Source organism: Anarrhichthys ocellatus, unplaced genomic scaffold (genome assembly GCF_004355925.1).
Source record: "Anarrhichthys ocellatus isolate YVR2014 unplaced genomic scaffold, GSC_Weel_1.0 scaffold15, whole genome shotgun sequence".
NCBI classification, from domain to species: Eukaryota; Metazoa; Chordata; class Actinopteri; order Perciformes; family Anarhichadidae; genus Anarrhichthys; species Anarrhichthys ocellatus.
Genome location: NW_022280045.1, coordinates 7,294,605 through 7,314,400, shown reverse-complemented (window position 1 = coordinate 7,314,400; position 19,796 = coordinate 7,294,605). Strand labels below are relative to the sequence as shown.

The window sequence follows — 19,796 nt, the reverse complement described above, 5'->3', positions numbered from 1 at the left end:
CACACACACACACACACACACACACACACACACACTTTTTTCCCTTCTCACTAACCATAAATTATGGCTCCAACAGCCAACAGACCACAGTGTCTAGCAAAGGCATTTAAAACTGGAATCAGGAGAGGACACACACGCACCGTCACACTCCCTTGTTTCTCAGCAGGAATCTGGGATAGCTTGTTCCCATAACACTGCCATGGGTTCACAAGAAATATGTGGAGCTCCGAAGCACAATGACCAAACATGGCAGACATTATTGGGAGGCTTTCCGGTTAGCTCAAAACTCTTCCAAGCACCCTAATCGGTCTTTGATTCCCTCATTATCCTCCAGGTTTAAAGCGGGAAAGCAGCAAGAGGACTTGAGAGCAGAGGCAGTTATGTAGGACTCGCTCTCCTCTTCACATCACCCGACAGTGGCACACACAGACACACAAACTCAGAGACTCCTGTCCTGCCAAAACAAATGGAGATTCATTAAACCCAAGACTTCTGAGGCCAGAGGGGGCTATAAATAACACAGGACCATTGCAAGTCACTGAGCCCTGACCGATAGTCAGTCACTGACATCCTGACAAAGCAGAGAGACAGGGGGCTGCTTGTTGTTAAATAAAAAGTGAGGGCTCCCAAAACAGCCAACAGGCGGGGACGCATTGTGCTCATTTCCTTTGCTTGGTCCATCTCTCACTGGCAATATTTTCATAACCGTGCCGCTTCAAGTTCACTGCCAACACTTGATTTAGGGCTCCAACGCAAACAGTTTTGGGTAAGGGGGGGGGGGGGGGGGGTGGGAAATAAATCGTATTCTGCAGAAGGCTTCAGAGAAGACAAACATGGAGGAAGCAGGAGATGATTAGAGGGAGAGCCACAAGAGGACCTCACTGCTAGAGGTCAAGTAGGTTTTCTATAACAGCTGAACTTCAGGCCACACCTATTTAAGTAAAATGCTAACAAGGACTTTTAAATTGGTTTGTTTTTGCCCGGTAAACATATGACGCAGACTGAGTTCACAAACAAGATGTTAATTGGTTAACTTCTTTTCAGACAGGATGTGATGAATTACAAACTGCTCGGTTGTGTCGGTTCAACCATACACTTACACTCCTGCATACAAGCTTACACAAAGTGCGGCATTAATTGTGGTCATTGACCTATATGTGGCTGGGTTGAAGGTGGTAGTAATCATCGGGCTCCCGCTGGGGTTTTGTGCCGAACAGAACTTTGATCCGACACGTGCGGCTGATTAGAGGAAGTCATTAAGAGGGAGGACATTGTTACACACAGTCGCTCGGATAGGTAGAGGGCAGTTTCACAAAACTACTTCGGCTGTCTTGTTAAGCAGCGCTGCAATTTACTGCCGACAGCGCGGCCGATTGTTGTTTGGAGTTAGTTTGTCAATTTATTCAATACATACTGTATATATTATGCCATATGGTTTGGATAGCCTCACTTAAAACACTTCGAGAGCATCTTATTTTAACAGAATATTTGGGCAGATTCATCACACAGGCAGGGAGGGAAAGCCAGTTATATTTAATAGGAAGGTTGGTAGCAGGATTGTATACAAAAAAGAGAAACAAATACTAAAATATTTGAATATATAAACCAAAGTTTAATAGTGTTTTAATGTATTGGAATTTTGTATTGAACTGATATCCTGTATTTTTTTAAAGCTTTGAACCCAACTGTGCATCCTCAGACAATAGCTAAATGAGGTTCAACACTTAGAATGGGTTGGCGAATCTGTCCCATAACTAGTTCAAGTACTGCATTGAAGTGCCATTGGCTATTGTTCGGCAATGCGGTAAATTGCCCCTCTATTAGCCTAGCTCCCAGAATGCTGCTGGGACAATGCCCTATAGATCGAGCCGAGATGGGCGGCAAATAGAGGGAAATAGAAAAATCAAAAGAGCCAATGACATCAGAGAGGGCCGTGGAGGACTGCGAGGACCGTGTGGGCTGGGTACCAGGAAGCTCGTGATGAGTCACGACAGGAAGTTGGTTGGTGTCGTTCATAGAGAAAGCCTCGAAGGCTCTAAGATGCGATAGGAGAAAGATCGGAGACCTTGTACTCTGGTGACAATGATTCTTTTGTGTTACAGGGGAATCACAAGGACACAGTCAGGGTTTTGTGGTGGGGGAGAAGATTATAGAAACATGATAGAAAACTGGGGAAGACTGGAGAGGAATGTACGGTTTCTCTGTTTCTGACTCAAACCCTCAAGGCCAAGTTGGCTTGAGAAGTGACATCATGCGTCTTGGCATGCTTGGGTGACAGTTTCTGTTTTTCTCCTGCTAACATCCAATAAAACGGTTTGTTTGTGAAGCTTGTGATTGTGCAAGTGAAGTTCTTAAAGCAAGTATAGAAAAAAAAAAAAAAAAAGGAGTCTGCCTGAATCCAATGCGTCTCAACGCGGTTATATAAAATTCAAAGAGAGTAAATCCTTCTCACTTAGGATAGATGGCAGTCATCTTGGCTGCTGCGTATCCTGGCTTGCACACTCCTTCGCTGATGTTGCCATACTTGTATGCCAACTCTGGTGGCCTGCACATTAAAAGAAGAGAGAGAGAGAGAGCTATTAATCACACACATCACGATAACTGATTATCGCGGACACATTTCTAAGCCCCGAAAACTGAGCTTGTCAAACAATTTGCTTGAGAGATAGGGAAAAACGGGTCGCTTAGGAAGTTGGAGAGCTCAGCAGATCACCTGCGTGTGACGAGACAAATCAGAGGGGCCTTGTTCAAATAATCACACTGGCAGTGCTAAAACTAGAACCTCCCGATTACTAGCATGTCCATTAATAACCTCATGAATGCCATGAATCTAGTTCAAATAAACAGGGAGAAGGGAGGGAGGCCCTGAGTCTTAGCTCCATGTGCGGCCCGAAATCTGAGTTGGCAGTTGGCTGGGGGCCTGCTTGTGCACAATTTAAAAAAACTCTTTCACACTAATATAATATCTTTCAATATGCTAGAATGCTGTTCACTTGCAGCTTGGCCTTAAATGGCCTGAAGCTGGGAAGTGATTGGATGGGAATAAAATCTCGGGGCCACTTCTCCATCAGACTACCAGCAGGTCACAAAACTAATTCCCAGCTTTAAGATGAATTGCGCTATTGTACGCATGTGCTCTAATGGAGTAATTAATGACACCAAAGATATAATGTAAGGAGTTGCATTATATAAACTGAACCCATGTGAAAACCTCCTTGAAGTGTGTGCTGACGTAGTGCTTACTGTGTGTGCGCAGAGTGTGGACAGACGTGCCCTGTGAGAGTTGGGGTGGTAATGGGAGCATGTGATTATTGCCTGCATGGGTAATGGGAGGGCCAGAGAGAGGGCCTTATCATGGCAGTTTAGAGCAAGAGTGTCAAACCAATTCAGGGAATTGTACACATATCAACAGACACGCTGACACAATGACAGCTGCGTAATGACTCAATGTAGCATGTTCTCACCCTGACAGACCACAGCCGCTCTGGAATAAAACACCAAGTACATCGAAACTCACACAAATGTCTAAATTCAGACCACCAATTAAATCTGTACATTTGTCACCAGGTTTTGGTTAGATCCCTATTGAGATTGCCATGTGTTTATTTAACAAAAATCAAGTGAGATTAATTGGTTGAAGGTTTATGTTTTTATATTTCCCAATTGATCAACCCAAACCTGTATGAATAAGTATTCATTTGAACAAGCTGTAAAACAAAGGTGAACTAATGGAGTCAGAGTCAAACTGGGAATTCAGCTGTTCTAAATATAACAACTTGGACATATCCCACGCAGTACATGATGGAGAGTTGCTAAAAGTGTTTACTAGAAAGACTTCTACTCACAGTTTTGTGTCCAGCTGCAGCAGAAAGCCCTGCTTATCATACACTGGGGGGGAAAAAACGAGAACAGAGATGGAAATTACTACGCAGATCTACAAAACATAAAGAGACAGCACGGCATCTGGAAGCTTGACATATTTGGATTATTAGAGCTGTTCATCCAATGTACATAATTGCAACTATCAGCTCATTGGCTGTAGTTGTAAACAACCTGTGCATCGTTCACAGGGGGAAAACAAAATGGCGAATGTGAAAGAAAATAAAGCATTAGAATTAAGGATTTGTGACAAACAAGCAAGGTTAGGGAGAAGCCAGCCAAAACAATCTGTTGATTTTAAAATAAAGTTAGAAAAGAAGTTAGAGATCACCTATGGACAACCAAAGGGGCAGCCTATAGGTGCCCGGTGAAGCGTTGAGGTAGAAGACAAAGAAGCACAGAGGTAAATATTGATGAAGAAATGAGAATGTCAATCTCAATGAAGTCATTTGAGCATCTGTGTCGTATAATCTACAATACTTACGGACTCTACAAAACGGTTATTTCAATTCCTGTCAGTAAAATGGTGTAATTAGCATGACAAAGGACTACGTTTAACATGAGCCTTAGTTGAAAGTAGGAAGAGCGTGGAACTACTCCTGTGGTTGCGGATCTTGTCTTCACAAAGAAGCTGGAGGAGAAAGATAAAGAAAAGGACAATGGGAATGCGTGACGGCTGGTTAGGGAAGGATCCAAGCACTGCCCTGGAGGATGGGGACTTTGCCATGGCGGCTAAGATGAGCGAGCGAGTGAGCGAGCGAGCGAGTGTGCATTATGTTTCTGTTGAGAAGCATAAAGCAGCCAAAGGGCCAAGTCGAGAAAACAGCTTGGGAGAAATGAAAGCAGCAGGGTTCTACCAGTAAGACGAATGCTGTGTGGAACCTTACAGTATTATGCACCTACACTCTTAAACTCCTTCACTTGTTACTGAGCAAAGACAACAGAGGGCAGTGTTGTATCACACTGCAGCTTCATGTGGAGGACGAAGACTGAGCAGAGGTTAAATCCCCCGCTAGTTGTCATGGGTGGCAAATTCAGTAATTTACTTCAACAACAACTTATATTTACTTTACTCTGATAGGGCTAGACATCTGATTCATCTTTATAAATTGCTAACTTCTCAACCAAAATGTGGCCGCTGAAGAATCTCAGTGTTATAAAAAGGTGGGTAGGGGGTTCGGTTGGTGGGGCTGCAGATGTACCTGAGCCTACTATTCGTCCCACGGTGATGTCCGTTTCCAACTCTGAAACACAAAATGGTCAGTTAGCACCTTTTGAGGTCAGTCTGTTATGGCAGCATTGGGTTTGGAAATAATGCCAACTGCAAATGTCAGACATTACCAGAGCAAGAAGAAGAAGAAGAGGAGGAGAAGTTAGAATTATAATTCAACCCACTGGGATTAAAGCTACAGATTTGCAATCTTTATTCAAAGGCGGAAAGCCCAATGAGGTGGAAAATTAACTGCAGAGAGCCCCCATTGTGCTTCGAGGTTATCATGGCAGAAATATATTGACAGTTGCCCGAAAGAACTCATTGAGTGAATGAGCCCAAACATTTTTTGGTTGTTAAACAAAAGAAGATGATGATAGGTAGATGAAAGTGGTCAAAATGGAAAGCTTTCATTGTTGAGTTAGCAGAGATGTATATTCCATGAAAAATTAAACCTCAACACCCCAGTGCAAAATCACTCGCTTGACAGTCACCCAGTATAAATGGGCAGAGTCTCAGTGCCTCTACCTGCGATTCTCTTCCCTTCAGAAACTTTAGTCAGGACTACAGTTGTCTCTTCTGCATCACTCTCTGAAAACAAAAGGGGGTTAAGATACTAAACAAAGAGCATCACTGTGGAGCTGTGAGAGCAACTAGTAACAAAGACCAAAGTACTCAGAATATTTAAAAAAAAAAAAAATGTGTTTGACATCAGCGAGCGTCAGCAAAAACAGACCGTGGCTACGCACAAAAACAGATGCACACAAAAGGCAGACACACAGACAGAAACAAAACAAAACATCAACATTTGAATGCTGATCCTCCGAAGTCCACCACCACAGTAGTGCCATGCATAGAGCATAGCAACAATACAAGATTAACGTTTGGGAATGTAAAATAATTACTTATTACAGTGACTTGCTCTGAACGTACTTAAAGCCGTGTTTATTATGCTCGAAGATTTTGGCACCTTTCAGATTAATCATTACAATTTGTTTTACCAAATGGATAAAACTGAGGACCTTAAATAGAGAACAGGGTTAGCTTCAGACAAAAACCAACACAGGTTTCAGGAAATGTCTCTCTCACTTCGATCAAAACAATCAGAGGACATCTGCCATGTTGTTTCAGCCAAAAAAATTTGTGACATAAACACAGCATCTAATTCTGCCAATGAAACTTGCTGTACAGATCTGTGTTCTTTTACAATAGACTGCAGGCACAACACAGACTCTCCATGCGAGGGCTTGTGGCTGATCAAATTCCCCAGTTAGTAAGCATCGAACTCTGTTCCAGCTGAAACTGTATCGGGCATCACTGATGGCCACAAGACAAGACAATCCCTAATGTTGAAAACCAAGCTGGGTCAGGATTACTTGGAGCACGCTCATTGAGCAACTGTTGATCTCACTGCTAATCAAGCACTGATGGTGACACTGGGAATAGGAGACCAGCGTGGAAACATCACGTATAGTTTATGAGCTAAGTGTAAAACTTTAAAAAAAAAAAAAAAAAAAAAAAAAAAAAAAAGACTTCCACAGAGAATCATTATTTGAAAAAAATGGATTTATGTCATAACAACATTTTCACGAACTGATGCAGTTCAGTTGAGGGGTGAACTCAAGAGGGTTGTAAGTTGTGTCTTCTTGGCCTAAATGTCAGCAGCTTGGCTGGTGGAACACATTCATTCCACATCCTGCAGGTGTTTATTTAAAGTGTGATTTGACATCCCGGGGTGGTGTTCCTGTCTCTAGCAAGAAAGCAAACCATTATAAGTGACTGCACTGCAAGGAAGCTCTGAATTCAAAAGTAAATGTGCTGCTACTGCATTGTACACCACACACCGCACTTTATTTCCCTCCTTCAACTAAAGTTGAACAGGACAAGTCCCACAGGTCTCAAAGGCACACGGTCGTAATACTAAAGTGTATTGCCCGCATAATGTCTGTGTATTTCCAAAACACAAAAACCTGTTATCCCGTGACCAAAACACTAAATGTATGATAACAAGTGTAACAACACAGCAGACATGGAAATTTTGCTTCTGCAGTTAACCCACCCTGTATAGAAGTGGGCAGCTACTATACAGCTGCCCCGGGAATAGTTTGAGGGTCTGGTGTCTCCGGTGCCCAGGGGGGCCAACTAGCACCTCTGCAGCTACCAGTCCACACTTGGTGCTTGGCCCGAAATTGAGCGGGCGACCCTCCGGTTCCCAACCCAAGCGCCCACAGCATGAATACAAATCAACAAACACTGCATGTTTTAAGTATACACACACGCAGCAATTCAGCTGGCGGTGCAACTGTATTTCATCGTGCAGTAGTTGCATAAGCTTTAATTGTGGTTTGAGTGAAATGAGACACAGACTAGAGATACACGTGACAGCGAACAGGCCATTGTGTATAATTTAGAAACTGGCTGGATTGGGTGGAGGATAAAAAAAAAAAAAAAACACTCTATAGTTGAAAGAACACAGGTTAGCTGAAAAGGCCCTCCCCTTCATCACTCCAACATCCACTCAGAATGACAACATGAACCTGCTCTGAAATCGACATCTCAAGTAGTCAAAAGATAGCGTAACACAAATAGCCAAAAGCAAACGCTACATCTGGCCGTTGGCTGAAAAACAGATAACAATACAGGAAACAAGAATTGAGCACTGATCCGATCAGTGGCTACAGGCGCCATTACTTTAACAAGTCTGGATAAATTACAACACAGGGGCTAAAGAAGAAGGACAGGACAGGCCATCAGGTGGCTCTGCATACAGCAGCTGGTTAAACCCAGCTCCTGTCACAGCCCACCATGGCAAGCACCACACACACACACACACACACACACACACACACACACACACACACACACACACACACACACACACACACACACACACACACACATCTATATGTTCCATTTGTCTGTGACCGAGTCTACAAGTCAAGAATGAGGAAGAGAGATCATCCACCTTTGATCCTCTCAGTGAGACTGCATAGCTTAGCTGACCAGGGCAGAGGGCAGGAGAGACCATCCACATGCTTCTCTTTCTCCTTTGACCGTATTAGAGGCAAACATCTGGCACCACAGCGAGGCAGAAAGCCAATAGTTCCCACTGCACTCAAAGCTCCCCTCATTTAGCTTTGTGCTATTGAACTGAAGGTCAGGAAAAATATAAGCTTCGTTCTTTTCGCTCACATCAAAAAGGGTGTCAAGCGGCTCTATTAAAATAAACTGACCGCATATTATTTCAATCCCATGCAGGAGACAAAACAAGGTTGAAAGCATTTCTCTTCACTGCTTTGGAGTGTAGATGTTTGGGCAAAATGTAGACAAACTGGAAGGTGATGCAACAGAAAACAAGAGCCTTGTTAAACAGAGACCTTGTTCCCAGCTTGAGAAATCACTTTGACATGAACCACAGCCACGGTCATCTGCTGATCAGGCGTACGGTCAGTGATGCAACACAAGAAAAGATGAGTCATTTAGCAATATTGAAGACAAACGTCTAGTTTAGCAGACCTAGCTATATGGGAAAATGAAGAAAGTATTAACTCTATAATCAAAGTATATAGAAACAATGATATCTGGACTTATTTATGTCAGGCAGTTTTCCACAGCTACCACAAAGTGGACAAACTGCAACTGTACGACACATAAAAGGTAGAAAGGAAGACCAGGCTCAAGTTCAACAACACAGACGGTTTGAAATGCCGAGGTTGACAACAATTCATGCATGTTGAACCCTCTGAATGTGAGCCTGCTAGAACAGGGATGGGTCAGCTGTTAAAACAACGGGAGTACCATAATACATTTACAGGCAGAAAATCGATGCTTGAGACGAGGGAAACCTGAGGTCTCATTTCTCCACATGGTTGAAGCAATGCTGGAGAACAGTGATGAGTTGGAAGGAAAGTAATGACACCAAAGAAGATTCTCAGTTTTCTCACAAAGATCAGAGTCATTTAGCAGTGTAATGGTCTTCTCCATAGCTTGACTGCTTCAGACACCCATCAGCTGTTTAAGCATCAATACATTTTGTCATAAACTTCATAATTTACAGTGTATATTCAGATATTTAGGCGATATTGTCACATTTGAGCCAAGGACAAATCTACAGAAATACTATTGTCCCATGTGGGCAAATTGTTGAGTAACTTCAATGGAGAAATGCTTCTTTTCAAACATGAGATCACCATGTATGAGGAGTGTCAAACATGAATGGAGCTCATGACAAATATTACCAATGACAATAAGCTGCTGATAATTGACACTGAGCAAAGAGCGGTGTGAACTGACGGGCCCACACAACCACATCAGCCATGGTTTGAAACCGCCATCCTGAATCATCATATCGCCTTTACCCAATATCAGTGTTGCTCACGACTTTATTTTTGCAGCACACAGGCACCAGTTGGGAAAGCAGTGGGCCTGACAGGAATGGGCACATTGCCACATCAGGCTAATCCAAATTGGTTATGGCTGGGACTACAAAAAAAAAACAATCCCAACTCCAGTAGGGCTGTGTATTGGCAAGAATCTGTCAATGCCATACGTACCATGAGACAGGGGTTACAATTTAATATATTTATTAAGAACACACCGCCATGAATCATATCCGAGTATCTGAGCTTTTATGCAATCAGAAAAGTGGCATCTTAGCATTAATTGCAACATCACAGCACTACTTTTTAGTGAATCATTTTTGAGAATCGATACAGTATCAACAACTACTAGAATATTGCAATACTCAAAAGTATCAATATTTTCTTACACCGCTAAACTCAAGTTCCAGAGCAAAATGTTTACATTAAATCCAGTGTGAAGATATCAATGAACCAACACATGGAGATAGAAAAAGGAAAAAAAGCATGGTGTCCCTCTAGCTATGCTCTCAAAACAAAATCCGAAACACCGACATTTGTGTTTTCTTTGTCAAAAATTGCTCCCTCTGAATGTTTTCCTAGAAAATAGACTTTTGAGAAATATTCTGGCCCCCTCAGCTGGATATTAACAGCTACTTCAGGGCACCCACACAGTGTGACACCCCCAACCCGACCGACAGCATCGTCGCGGAAAGCATACCACCCGCCCTCTGGTAAACACGGCTAGCTCCGTCAGCACTTTTGCCGTAGTTTGAGAGGCAATCGCAATGCTGCCAATCTCGGATCTCGCACCTTTGAGTGGGAAGTGGAAGACGTGCCTCCTCAGTAGGTTATAAAGGGTATAGCAAAACTGCATATTCAGTTTTGTGAGTCTTGGTTCAATCATCCATGTGTGGAGATCTCGAAATGCCATTTCCTTTAATCTACAAAAGCAGAGGAGAACATAAGTATGCTGCATAAAAGAGAGTAAGAAAATCATCTCTTTGGTTAACACAGAGGTATTCTTACTGAAGTCAAGTCAGAGAGCTGTCAATAGCTTTCCATTCATGAGACAACCCGCATGGGCTGCTTTTCACCATATGGAGCAACTAACACTGGCTGTACAAGAAAATCTGATTAAGATCCCCCCCACCACATCTGGCGCTCTGGTGAAGTGAATGAAAAACAAATTTAATTTCAGAGACAGATATATAGGTTTTGAGACGCCAACACACAGCTCGACATACTAGCGGTTCTGCACAATAAAACCAAACAGATAGACGGACGGTTACTTGGCAGTCAGCACAGAGAGGCACAACATGGACAGGTGTTAAACACATTTGCTCAATAATGTGTAGGTTTCAAAAGGATTATGACGGATGGATGATCAGGTGATGAATCAATGTTACAAACAGTCGGACTGGAGATGCCACTTACGAGGCTTCTGGCCCCATACGTGTAGATGTAGCTTCCCAGAGGAGTAGTAAATAAAGCCTAGGACCAGCATGGGGCACAGGACGAACATCAGCTTGTGAGTGGGCTTCATGGTCTTCAGTCATTCACATGGCACCATCCAGGTCATCACCTGTAATGACGAGAGGGCACAGGGACATTGTATTTATACATCGCAGAAAAGAAACTCATCTGGCGGCAGCAAGGACACGCCAACAAGGCGATAAAATACAGTGAGAGCAAAGAAGAACACACAAACAAAGACACACAGTCACAGAGTGTGGCAAGAGGGAAGAGTCAATTGAAGACAGGTTGGAGGGAAAAGGTATATATATAAAATGAGATAATATAATGTAGGTAAATTGGATGAAAGGTAGTTTTATAAAGATTGTTTTTGGTCTGACTCCAGCTAGGTTGAATCTGAAAAATCTTCCTGTGGGTATATTGTACACACCATCCTCTCTCCTTGAAGAATATTCAATTGAATATTGAGAAAAAAATCATAAGCTGTGTCATTTGATTTGAATCTTAAATAAGCTGTTTCTGTAGAAGAAGCAGAAAGGAGATGCAGAAAGTCCGTTTTTGTGGTCATTTTGTTTTTGTGGAACAGTCATGACAGCGAGTGGTGCTGAAGGCTACACACTGCAACTTATCAGATGGCTGAGCAGACGTTAAAAATGTCTGTCTCCAAAACAGTAACGTTACAGCAGTTTACAGGAACCCACACCCTCAGTGCTGAAGAAAGCATGACAGCTTCAAGATAACGGCGCTCAATGCTCCGATGTCATCGCTGGTTATTTTGGTTTGCGGGGAGGATACAAAACTACTGCTCCATCCAATTAATCGCACTTCTCTAAACTGCCTCAGGTACAGATGATCTAGATATGGACTGTCCAGTTTGTACATATATTGAACAAGCAATACAGGCAACACTACACACCGTGAATCATGTCCAGTGCCTGACAGCAGACAAGACATCCCATTAGTCATCAGCGTGTTGATGTGTGGCCTATGTTTTGAACAAACTGCTAATTAGCTTGAGTCATCTACAGTCGTATGAACCGCAACCCAGCACTGTGCAACTGCTGTCAATCCCAGATGCTTTGTATTTCAGCATAATCTACATCTTGCATTAAAAATGTTGAAACCCAACATGCAGTGCAGAATTTCTCAGATGTTGCATAAAGACATACATTTGTTGTGTCATTGTGAGAACGAACACAGCCAAGTGAGGAACGTAAAGCTTTAGTACAAGGAGTGTACAAGGAGCTCAGAGAACACTGTAAAACCTCTGCCAAATCATGCACTATGCAGCTCATAATCCAGCAGATGCAATCCACCAGGTTCAAATGAAACTCGTTAATACTCTACTTATCCCCACACATAAAACATAAAATAATACAACTCAACAACCAATAATTATATAGGTTGACTATAAACTGCAAATTGTTTATACCCTAAAAAATTACCGGAAATGACTGACTAGGCATGGAAAAATAGACACCTGTGGAGTACATTGAACAGTATTTACTGTTAAGTATAATTTATCCAAATGCACATAAGCATGCGGCTGAGATCAAGCAGTGGGTTATTTCCTCCTACGGATATTGAATTTCTGGATTCACTAGCCTTCTTGAGACATAACATCAACACTAACGGTAACTTTACGCAACTAGCGTTAAATGGAAAACACAACATATATATATCCGTGTCAGGAAAAGACTAGAACATGTGATTTAGCAGCAGAAAAAAACGCCTGTAATGGTCCCAGAGTAACTTAAAACGTAGCGCTTTAATCACAACATCAAGTGTGTCACGGGTTTCAGTGGCAGCAGCGCCTTTCTGCTCCAAACATCTCCTTTCTTATGCACAGTTGCAAAAGCTTTTGCATTTCAGGCCGTGTATCTAACGTTACTTTCCACGTGTTACTAACGTTAGTTCACCGAGCGAGCTACGGTAACGGCAAAACATAGTTTAGCCGCTAGCATTACAAACATAACGGAACTTTGAGGTTCAACAACACAACGCTAAAAGTTAGGTTACCTCAGTCTCTCCAATGTCTACGTGAGATTACCGGGCGGGTTCGTCGTAAACTCTGTTTACGCTGCCGTTGTAACGCGAATGTATGACAACTGCTGGATACTGGCTACTTACCATCAACGTAGAGAAAAGAACAGCGAATTTAAAGCCGCTAACCGTTATGTTAGCTTAGCCGGTCGCTATGCTAACAACGCTACGTTGGCATAGCGGGATGTTTGCCTTGATCCGGTCGACAGGCCCACCGCGTAAAAGAACACCTCTGGTTGGGAAAATGTGTGGCCAGAGGCGAGCTTAGGTACAAGCGCTACCCGTGGCCTAAACAGTCCACACACGTAAGATAAATAATAATATGAAACCACACAGAGTGTACCAAAGGCTGACAAGAACAATGCAGAGGTAATCCGGCGGAGGTTAGGAGAATCATGGACCACCGGTTCGCCAACATTAACCACCACAAGCACTGTCGACTAAAACACGGCGCAGCGGCGTCTCATTGTCGCTTCCAATTGATTGGTGGGATCATAGATGTTACCTTTTCTTCTCTTCCGAGACCTCGGGTCAGAAACAACAATCAGCCTTAGTTTAAATAAAGGACTGGTCGATAGAACGACCGTGTTCTCCCTCCTCTCCAAGCCATCGTGATGAAATCCGTGGAAGTGTCCTGGATCTGTAACGTTAAGCTCAAGATCTCCAGTCTGACTGCGTGTTTCCCCTTCTGTCTCACCAGCTCTAGTTCACATCAAGACTGGCAGAACAAAATACAGCCTTCCCCTCCATTAACGGTATCATTATTAGCGGTGGCAGCAGCCGCAGCTTTCTGTTCTACAGCAACACAGTTTTCCAGCCACAGTCACATGGGATATCTCTGTGAATCCCCCCCCCCGATTTTACAGCGTTTAAATGAATGCACCTTTTCATCTGGTCCTTCACGTGGTGCTCCCTCTCTACACGTCAGCTGTTAAACATCGCATTGTAGCTGGCATTGCTTCTGCATTTATTGCAGACACGTCAACCCTCCACCCAACTGTAACAGTCCATGTTCAGAAGCAATAGTAGAGATGCAGTAATGTGTACACCGCCATGGACCCACCTGCACAACAACCATAATGGTTTGTGATCCTCCAGCACTATGTATTGATTGGCTGTAAAGGTGAGAGGCTTGTTTTTAGTGGTATAGTCTTTAGAGTTTGCTGAAATCCAAAGACCTAACTATAAGTGGTGTAAAAAATAGACTGCAAATCATTATCCCACAGACCTTAAATAGTTTTGCAAGTCGGTATATAGTCTAAATATAGAAAACACCACCATCAAGTGACTGTCTTTGGTGGCTCTGTTGCTTTTTTCTGAAATGTTCAGCTCTCAGTATGCCTTGGAGGACTACAGATAAACATTACTTAAGTGTAAGCCCCTTTGCTCCTTGATTCATTCTGATACCTTCCAGGATGATAATGTTCATATCCACTCAAGCCGTAAACTGTTTGTCACAAGCTGTAATTTGGACTCTTGTTGAGTGTATATAGATTACTTGTATCCAATGAGGCGGTTTCTACAGTTTCGGCCATCATGAAGTCAGAAAACCCCGGTGGTCAAACATAATCACTCCTGAAACCTGGCTGCAGAGAAAGAAATGCATACAACTTACAAAGGAATTTATGGAAAGGAGCAAAAAAAGATGAACTAAGCTGATAAAGAACCAAAAGCAGTCGTCCGTTAAACATTTTAATTGAGTTTCTTTCTTAAATGATGAATGAGTAAAGGTTCAGGATGGGTTTGGACACTCCTGCCATTGGAAATCAATTGGATGAATTAATATTTTGTAGGTATGAAAGATATAAATAAATAACATTGTATGTCTATTGTGATTGGTCCAAGATCATGTTGGAAAAGCATCACACACCTACTGGAGCAATTGACACTAATGTCTACTGGAAAACTACTCATCAGCCAGGCTCATGCATGCATACATAGAGAAGCAATGAACACTTTCATGTGTATATGAAGTAAACAAAACTCGCTCTCTCCATAAATCATGCACTTCAAATGCCATGTGATAGGTGTTTCAAACATGATCTCAACAGAGACAACAGTTCAAGTTTTCAGACACTTTAACCAATATTATTTTGTGATAACATATAAATACCGTAATACCTGGTTGTCACCTTAATTTAACTCCTCTAATTGTCAGTTATTAATAAGACCTACCATTTTATTAATATTCTTGTGTCAGTGACCAAGTAAAACCGCCATCACTAAAATCATTTTAAGGAGACTGATGAGTCATTCTGTTAGCCATTGCGATGCATTGCTGCACAGGAAATAGGAGTTGTCACCTCATGTTCCTGTGCACACATGTACAGCCAAGGCCATGTATAAGTAGATTCAATTGTTGAATGTAATCCTCAAACTGCTCGCTGTCAATCTCATTGTAAACCCAAGAGCACTAATAACAAGAGCAGCGTAGAGAGGTGGCATAAGAGATTCACACACTGGTGTTCCTACAAATGAATGAGGTGGTTCAAGCTTCTAAGAAAAGAAGTTCCTATTTCAATAGGTGCATAACTTATACTCTGATAAGGAACTTAATAAACATGAGTCCTGTATGTTATCCTCAATACCAGTTTGGACATATGACGTGGCTTCTCACAGGAAACTGTTGTGTGGCAGCAGATCCATAGTCCTGCCCTTCTTGCTCAGGTTACATTGCTAATTTAGTTTTCCTCTCGGATCTTACCTTTTATTTGCGCCCTGATATTCACAGGGCCTTGTAGCCAACATAATCAGTTGTTGGGCTGAGAGCCAATGTAAGAGAGGGTGGATGGGGGGGGGGGGGTTAAGGGGAGGCAGTCTTTCATTTTTGCCCTGCAGAGATAGTGGCAGAGTAGCATACCGATCTATTAATATTGAATCAAGCAGGAAATACAATCTGCTCTCCCACTGTTCTCCATCTGGGGCCAGGAGAATAAAATACATACACAAGCAATCACCAAGATATGCGCGCACACGCACGCACACACACACACACACACACACACACACATGCTAAATAAAGTGTCTAAGGATCATAGTTGCTTTTTCTAAGCTTGTGTGGGATTCCTGGTGAGTTGGCAGCACTTCATGGCCCTTGGGCCACAGATCATTCGTTTACATTACACTTACGAGATGGAATGATCAGTAGCCACAGAAAACAACGCAAGGATCTGAAATGTTCCATTCTCTAACCCTGTCTGGGAAGCACACAGTTTGTCAACCAGTAAAGAGCCGAGTTCCTGAAGGGAAAAGACCCCATTTAAATGTGCACGCCCGCACACGTCCAAGCATTCGCTTCACTGTACATCCCAAGTCTAGTTGCCAAGATGAAGCAACACCCAAATGAATTTGATCCTTTTGGGTTTGAAACGTGACTCATTCATTTTATGATTGGGGTTTTCCTGCTTTTTCTTGGTCAGGCCCCATTCTTCTAATGCTGTAATTAACCATCAAACTGGCAAATAAGTGTATTGAGTGGCAGGTCTGTCATGATAACAGAAAGACATGCTCCAATGAAAATGATTTCCTTCATTTGTATGGGTTGTGTAATCAGTGCCACGAGCAGCAACACCATCAAGTCCGTTACTGGAATTGGCATTTGATCTTCGAGTGTATAGTCAGACAGTTTGTGCTGTGCACAAGCTCCTACTAAAGTCCACTCCAGGAGCTTAAAGGTACAATAGATCAGTGGGTGATGGATACAAGGGAAACAATATCATGTGCTTGTATTAATTGTGACAGAAGGGCAATTTCTGTACTTCAGGCTTTAATAAAACTTCATATTTCACATGTAAGTGACAATACCGGGAGACAGCAAAGACTCAATTGTACAAAAGTAGCTCACCAGAGATTGTAAACCGCAGGATAAAACCTGTGCTGCGCCTATAGCTTCTAACCCTACTATCCATGAAAGCTGAGTCATGAATCCCACTTTAATGGAACTTAATCTAAATGTGTGTCTTTCACCTGTTGCAAGCGATCACATCATCTAATTTAGCATGCAGAGAAATTCTATTGAGCCATGGCATTAACAAGTGTATCCTTATCCCCAGTAGCCTGCAGTACGTCAAACTGCTGAACAGAATGACTGATATCTTGAAGCAGATTTTCCATGTTTGATCCCCATCATCTGACCAGAGCCAGATATTATTCTGGCAAAATAAATAATTGATTGTTGTCATCTGAATCATAGCAGAAGTATCTGCTCAATAAGGTAGCTTTTGCTCTGGCGGGCAGGCAGCAGGAAATAAACAAGTGCTAATGGGATACTAATAGAGCCCATACAAAGGCAGATGAGGGCATCTGAATGAACAACACTTTCACTTCTCAATTTTTCAATATAAGTACCGAGTTGGGTCACATCTTGACCACAGCCAAGATAGAATATTGTCTAAGATTGGCTTATTGTCATTCCTCCTTTATCAGATGGAACAAAAAATCCTTTTGCAATAATTTGGGGTCATGGCTTTCAGAGAAAGAAAAGACGACTTCTGCTATTCCCATCAACTTCTGCTATTCCCATCAACACACTTATTGCTACTCAGTGATCAACATGTCCAGACACTTGAACTGTTCTCACACAACTATAATATAATTAACTACTAAGTCAAAATGTAACTGCTGCTGTGTAGTGATGGAATACTTTGAGATTTTGTGAAATACACTCATTAGCTCTCTTGCCAAAAGTTAAAAGAGAGGACTGACTCATATCCGTATGCTAAATATGAAGCTAGAGCCGGTTAGCTTAGCAGCTTTGTAGCGTAGTTTAACATAAAGACTTGAAGCAGGAGGAAACAGATTTTGTTACGTGCACACAGAGCCAGGCTAGCTAAACTAAGCTAGCTCTACTGTAGTCTCATATTTAGCATACAGACATGAGAGTCATTTACCAAAGTGGAATGAAAGAGCAAGATGGCTAAATAGCACCATAAGAGACGTTGCTAAAGAGGCATTCATTTAATGGTATTGGTTGAGTCAGCAGTATCTCATACACAAGGTAATAAAAGACGAAACAGTGAGTGTGTCCGGCTTTCACTGGACTAATGATACCCACCTTATAATATAACCAAAAGCACTCTTGTAGTCAACAAGATGAGCTTGTGAGGTGATGTGCAAAGCAGTGGTCACCTTTCAAGTCAAGAGTTTTTACACTTAAAGAAGTATAAAACCTGGCAGAGATCTCGTTCACATTCTTTCTTCCCTCTCTGTTTACCGTCCTCATGTTTAAACAATTACATCCAATCTCTCGCCCATGCATGACTTCATTAAACACAAGTAATGTGTCTATTCAAGACTCCAATTAAAGTAAACACAAGAAAGCAATCTTCTCAACCAGCTCTCTGCAAGAAAACAAGTGAGTTGATCACCTAAAATGTTGTCTTATCTGTTGAATATGAAGCTACAACCAGGAGCCTCCCAGCTCCTATTTGCTAAAACTCTGCTTATCGAGCCACTTTCTACCCTCCTAGAGTTCACCGTGGAGCTTATTTACAGCCCCACACGACCAAGGTCATGGATTCATTCCTGGCAAACAAGTAATTCCTGTTTTTGTTTCAAGCCTCTATCAATGTTCATGCAGATACTGTATTTTAGGCGACAGATTACAAGGAAAAAAACATTCCCACACAAACAGAAAAACAAACATTACATCTCCAATGCTGGATATATTTTTTTGGGACGATATAATGTGCATTATTTGGGCCTTTAAAATGTTTTCACCCTTGTCATGTCTGATAGTGTAAGACTCTATCGCCATATGATCAGCTAAGCGATGCTTCTGGGCTGAGGATGTGACTTTTAGGCTCTTCCTTTAAAACTGATTATCCTGCTTTAAATATGAATTTGTGTGACACATTCGATTACTATTATTCAAATGACTTATGATATATGTGCCTGCGGTTTATGACCTAAAATTTCCCAAAAGGTAGAAAAACAAATTACTTTTTCGGCTGTGGCTGTCAGGTCCTTAATCCAGAGTATTCGTCCACTGGAAGAAATGATCACATAGAGCAGTCTCTCCAAAAGAGAGAGGAAAGCCGAGAAGGCAATAGGATGTGGTCACTGTCCTTTTAGCACTCCCTGCAAACATTAGTTAACCAATAACAGGGAGGATTTGAAGAACAGAAAACTCTGCTACATGATCCCAATTAACCACAAGCAGCACAGACAAACAATTGTAAACCAATGATAAGATAGGAACCTCTATTTAGCCTATTACGCTTTCAAACATGAAGAAAATAACTGATGTCTGGTTATCCAGTTTCATTTCATAACAGGTCTGGGGATGTAGCAGAAAACCCAGAGACAAATGGAGGACTTTGATGTGACCTTTGTACTAGAGGTATACTGCAAGCATACTACACACTTTTGTAAATCAAATTTGTATATTGTGACAGATATGTTGTGGGATTTGGATCCTTTGAACAAACACTGGCATATTTGTCTAAGTAACAAGATTCTGTGCAAAACTTAACAAATCAGTCTCTTAAATGATAATGTAAATGCGTAAAGCTGAACATGCATTTTACTATCAACCAAATGTGACTGTTCAAAAATAAATTAATACACACCAGTCATATTACTTATTCTTTTATAAAAAGGAGCATGAGACATAAGAGTTATGTGTTTGTTGCAGCAAAAATAGCATTTTGGTTATCATGACATTTCCAAAATGTTCAATCATTTACCCCCCGGCCATAACTCCACAACCCACAAATGTGACGACCCTCTCTGCCTGTTCGTTTGGCTGCCTTCCTTGCAGGTGTGGAGGTGGGTGTGGCAGAGGGTCGTCAGGCAGAGTGGAAGCACCTGAGGCCAACCGTTCGGCCCGG

The 19,796-nt window shown here is 42.1% G+C and overlaps 1 protein-coding gene across 6 annotated transcripts in view; it reads right to left on the bottom strand.

Annotated features, from left to right (window-relative positions):
- Nucleotides 1-18,993, bottom strand: part of st3gal3b (ST3 beta-galactoside alpha-2,3-sialyltransferase 3b) — a 43,690-nt gene extending 24,697 nt beyond the window's left edge. The window contains exons 1-6 of one of the 6 annotated variants that reach the window (XM_031854561.1): nucleotides 18,907-18,993; nucleotides 10,885-11,032; nucleotides 5,618-5,680; nucleotides 5,082-5,123; nucleotides 3,846-3,888; nucleotides 2,453-2,545 (exon numbers count right to left, since the gene is read on the bottom strand). In XM_031854561.1, the coding sequence (XP_031710421.1) occupies nucleotides 2,453-2,545; nucleotides 3,846-3,888; nucleotides 5,082-5,123; nucleotides 5,618-5,680; nucleotides 10,885-10,993 (350 nt within the window). In that variant the 5' untranslated portion in view covers nucleotides 10,994-11,032; nucleotides 18,907-18,993. The other 5 variants (XM_031854562.1, XM_031854559.1, XM_031854560.1 and 2 more) reach the window with 5 other exon arrangements.
- Between the last annotated feature and the right edge of the window lie 803 nt (nucleotides 18,994-19,796).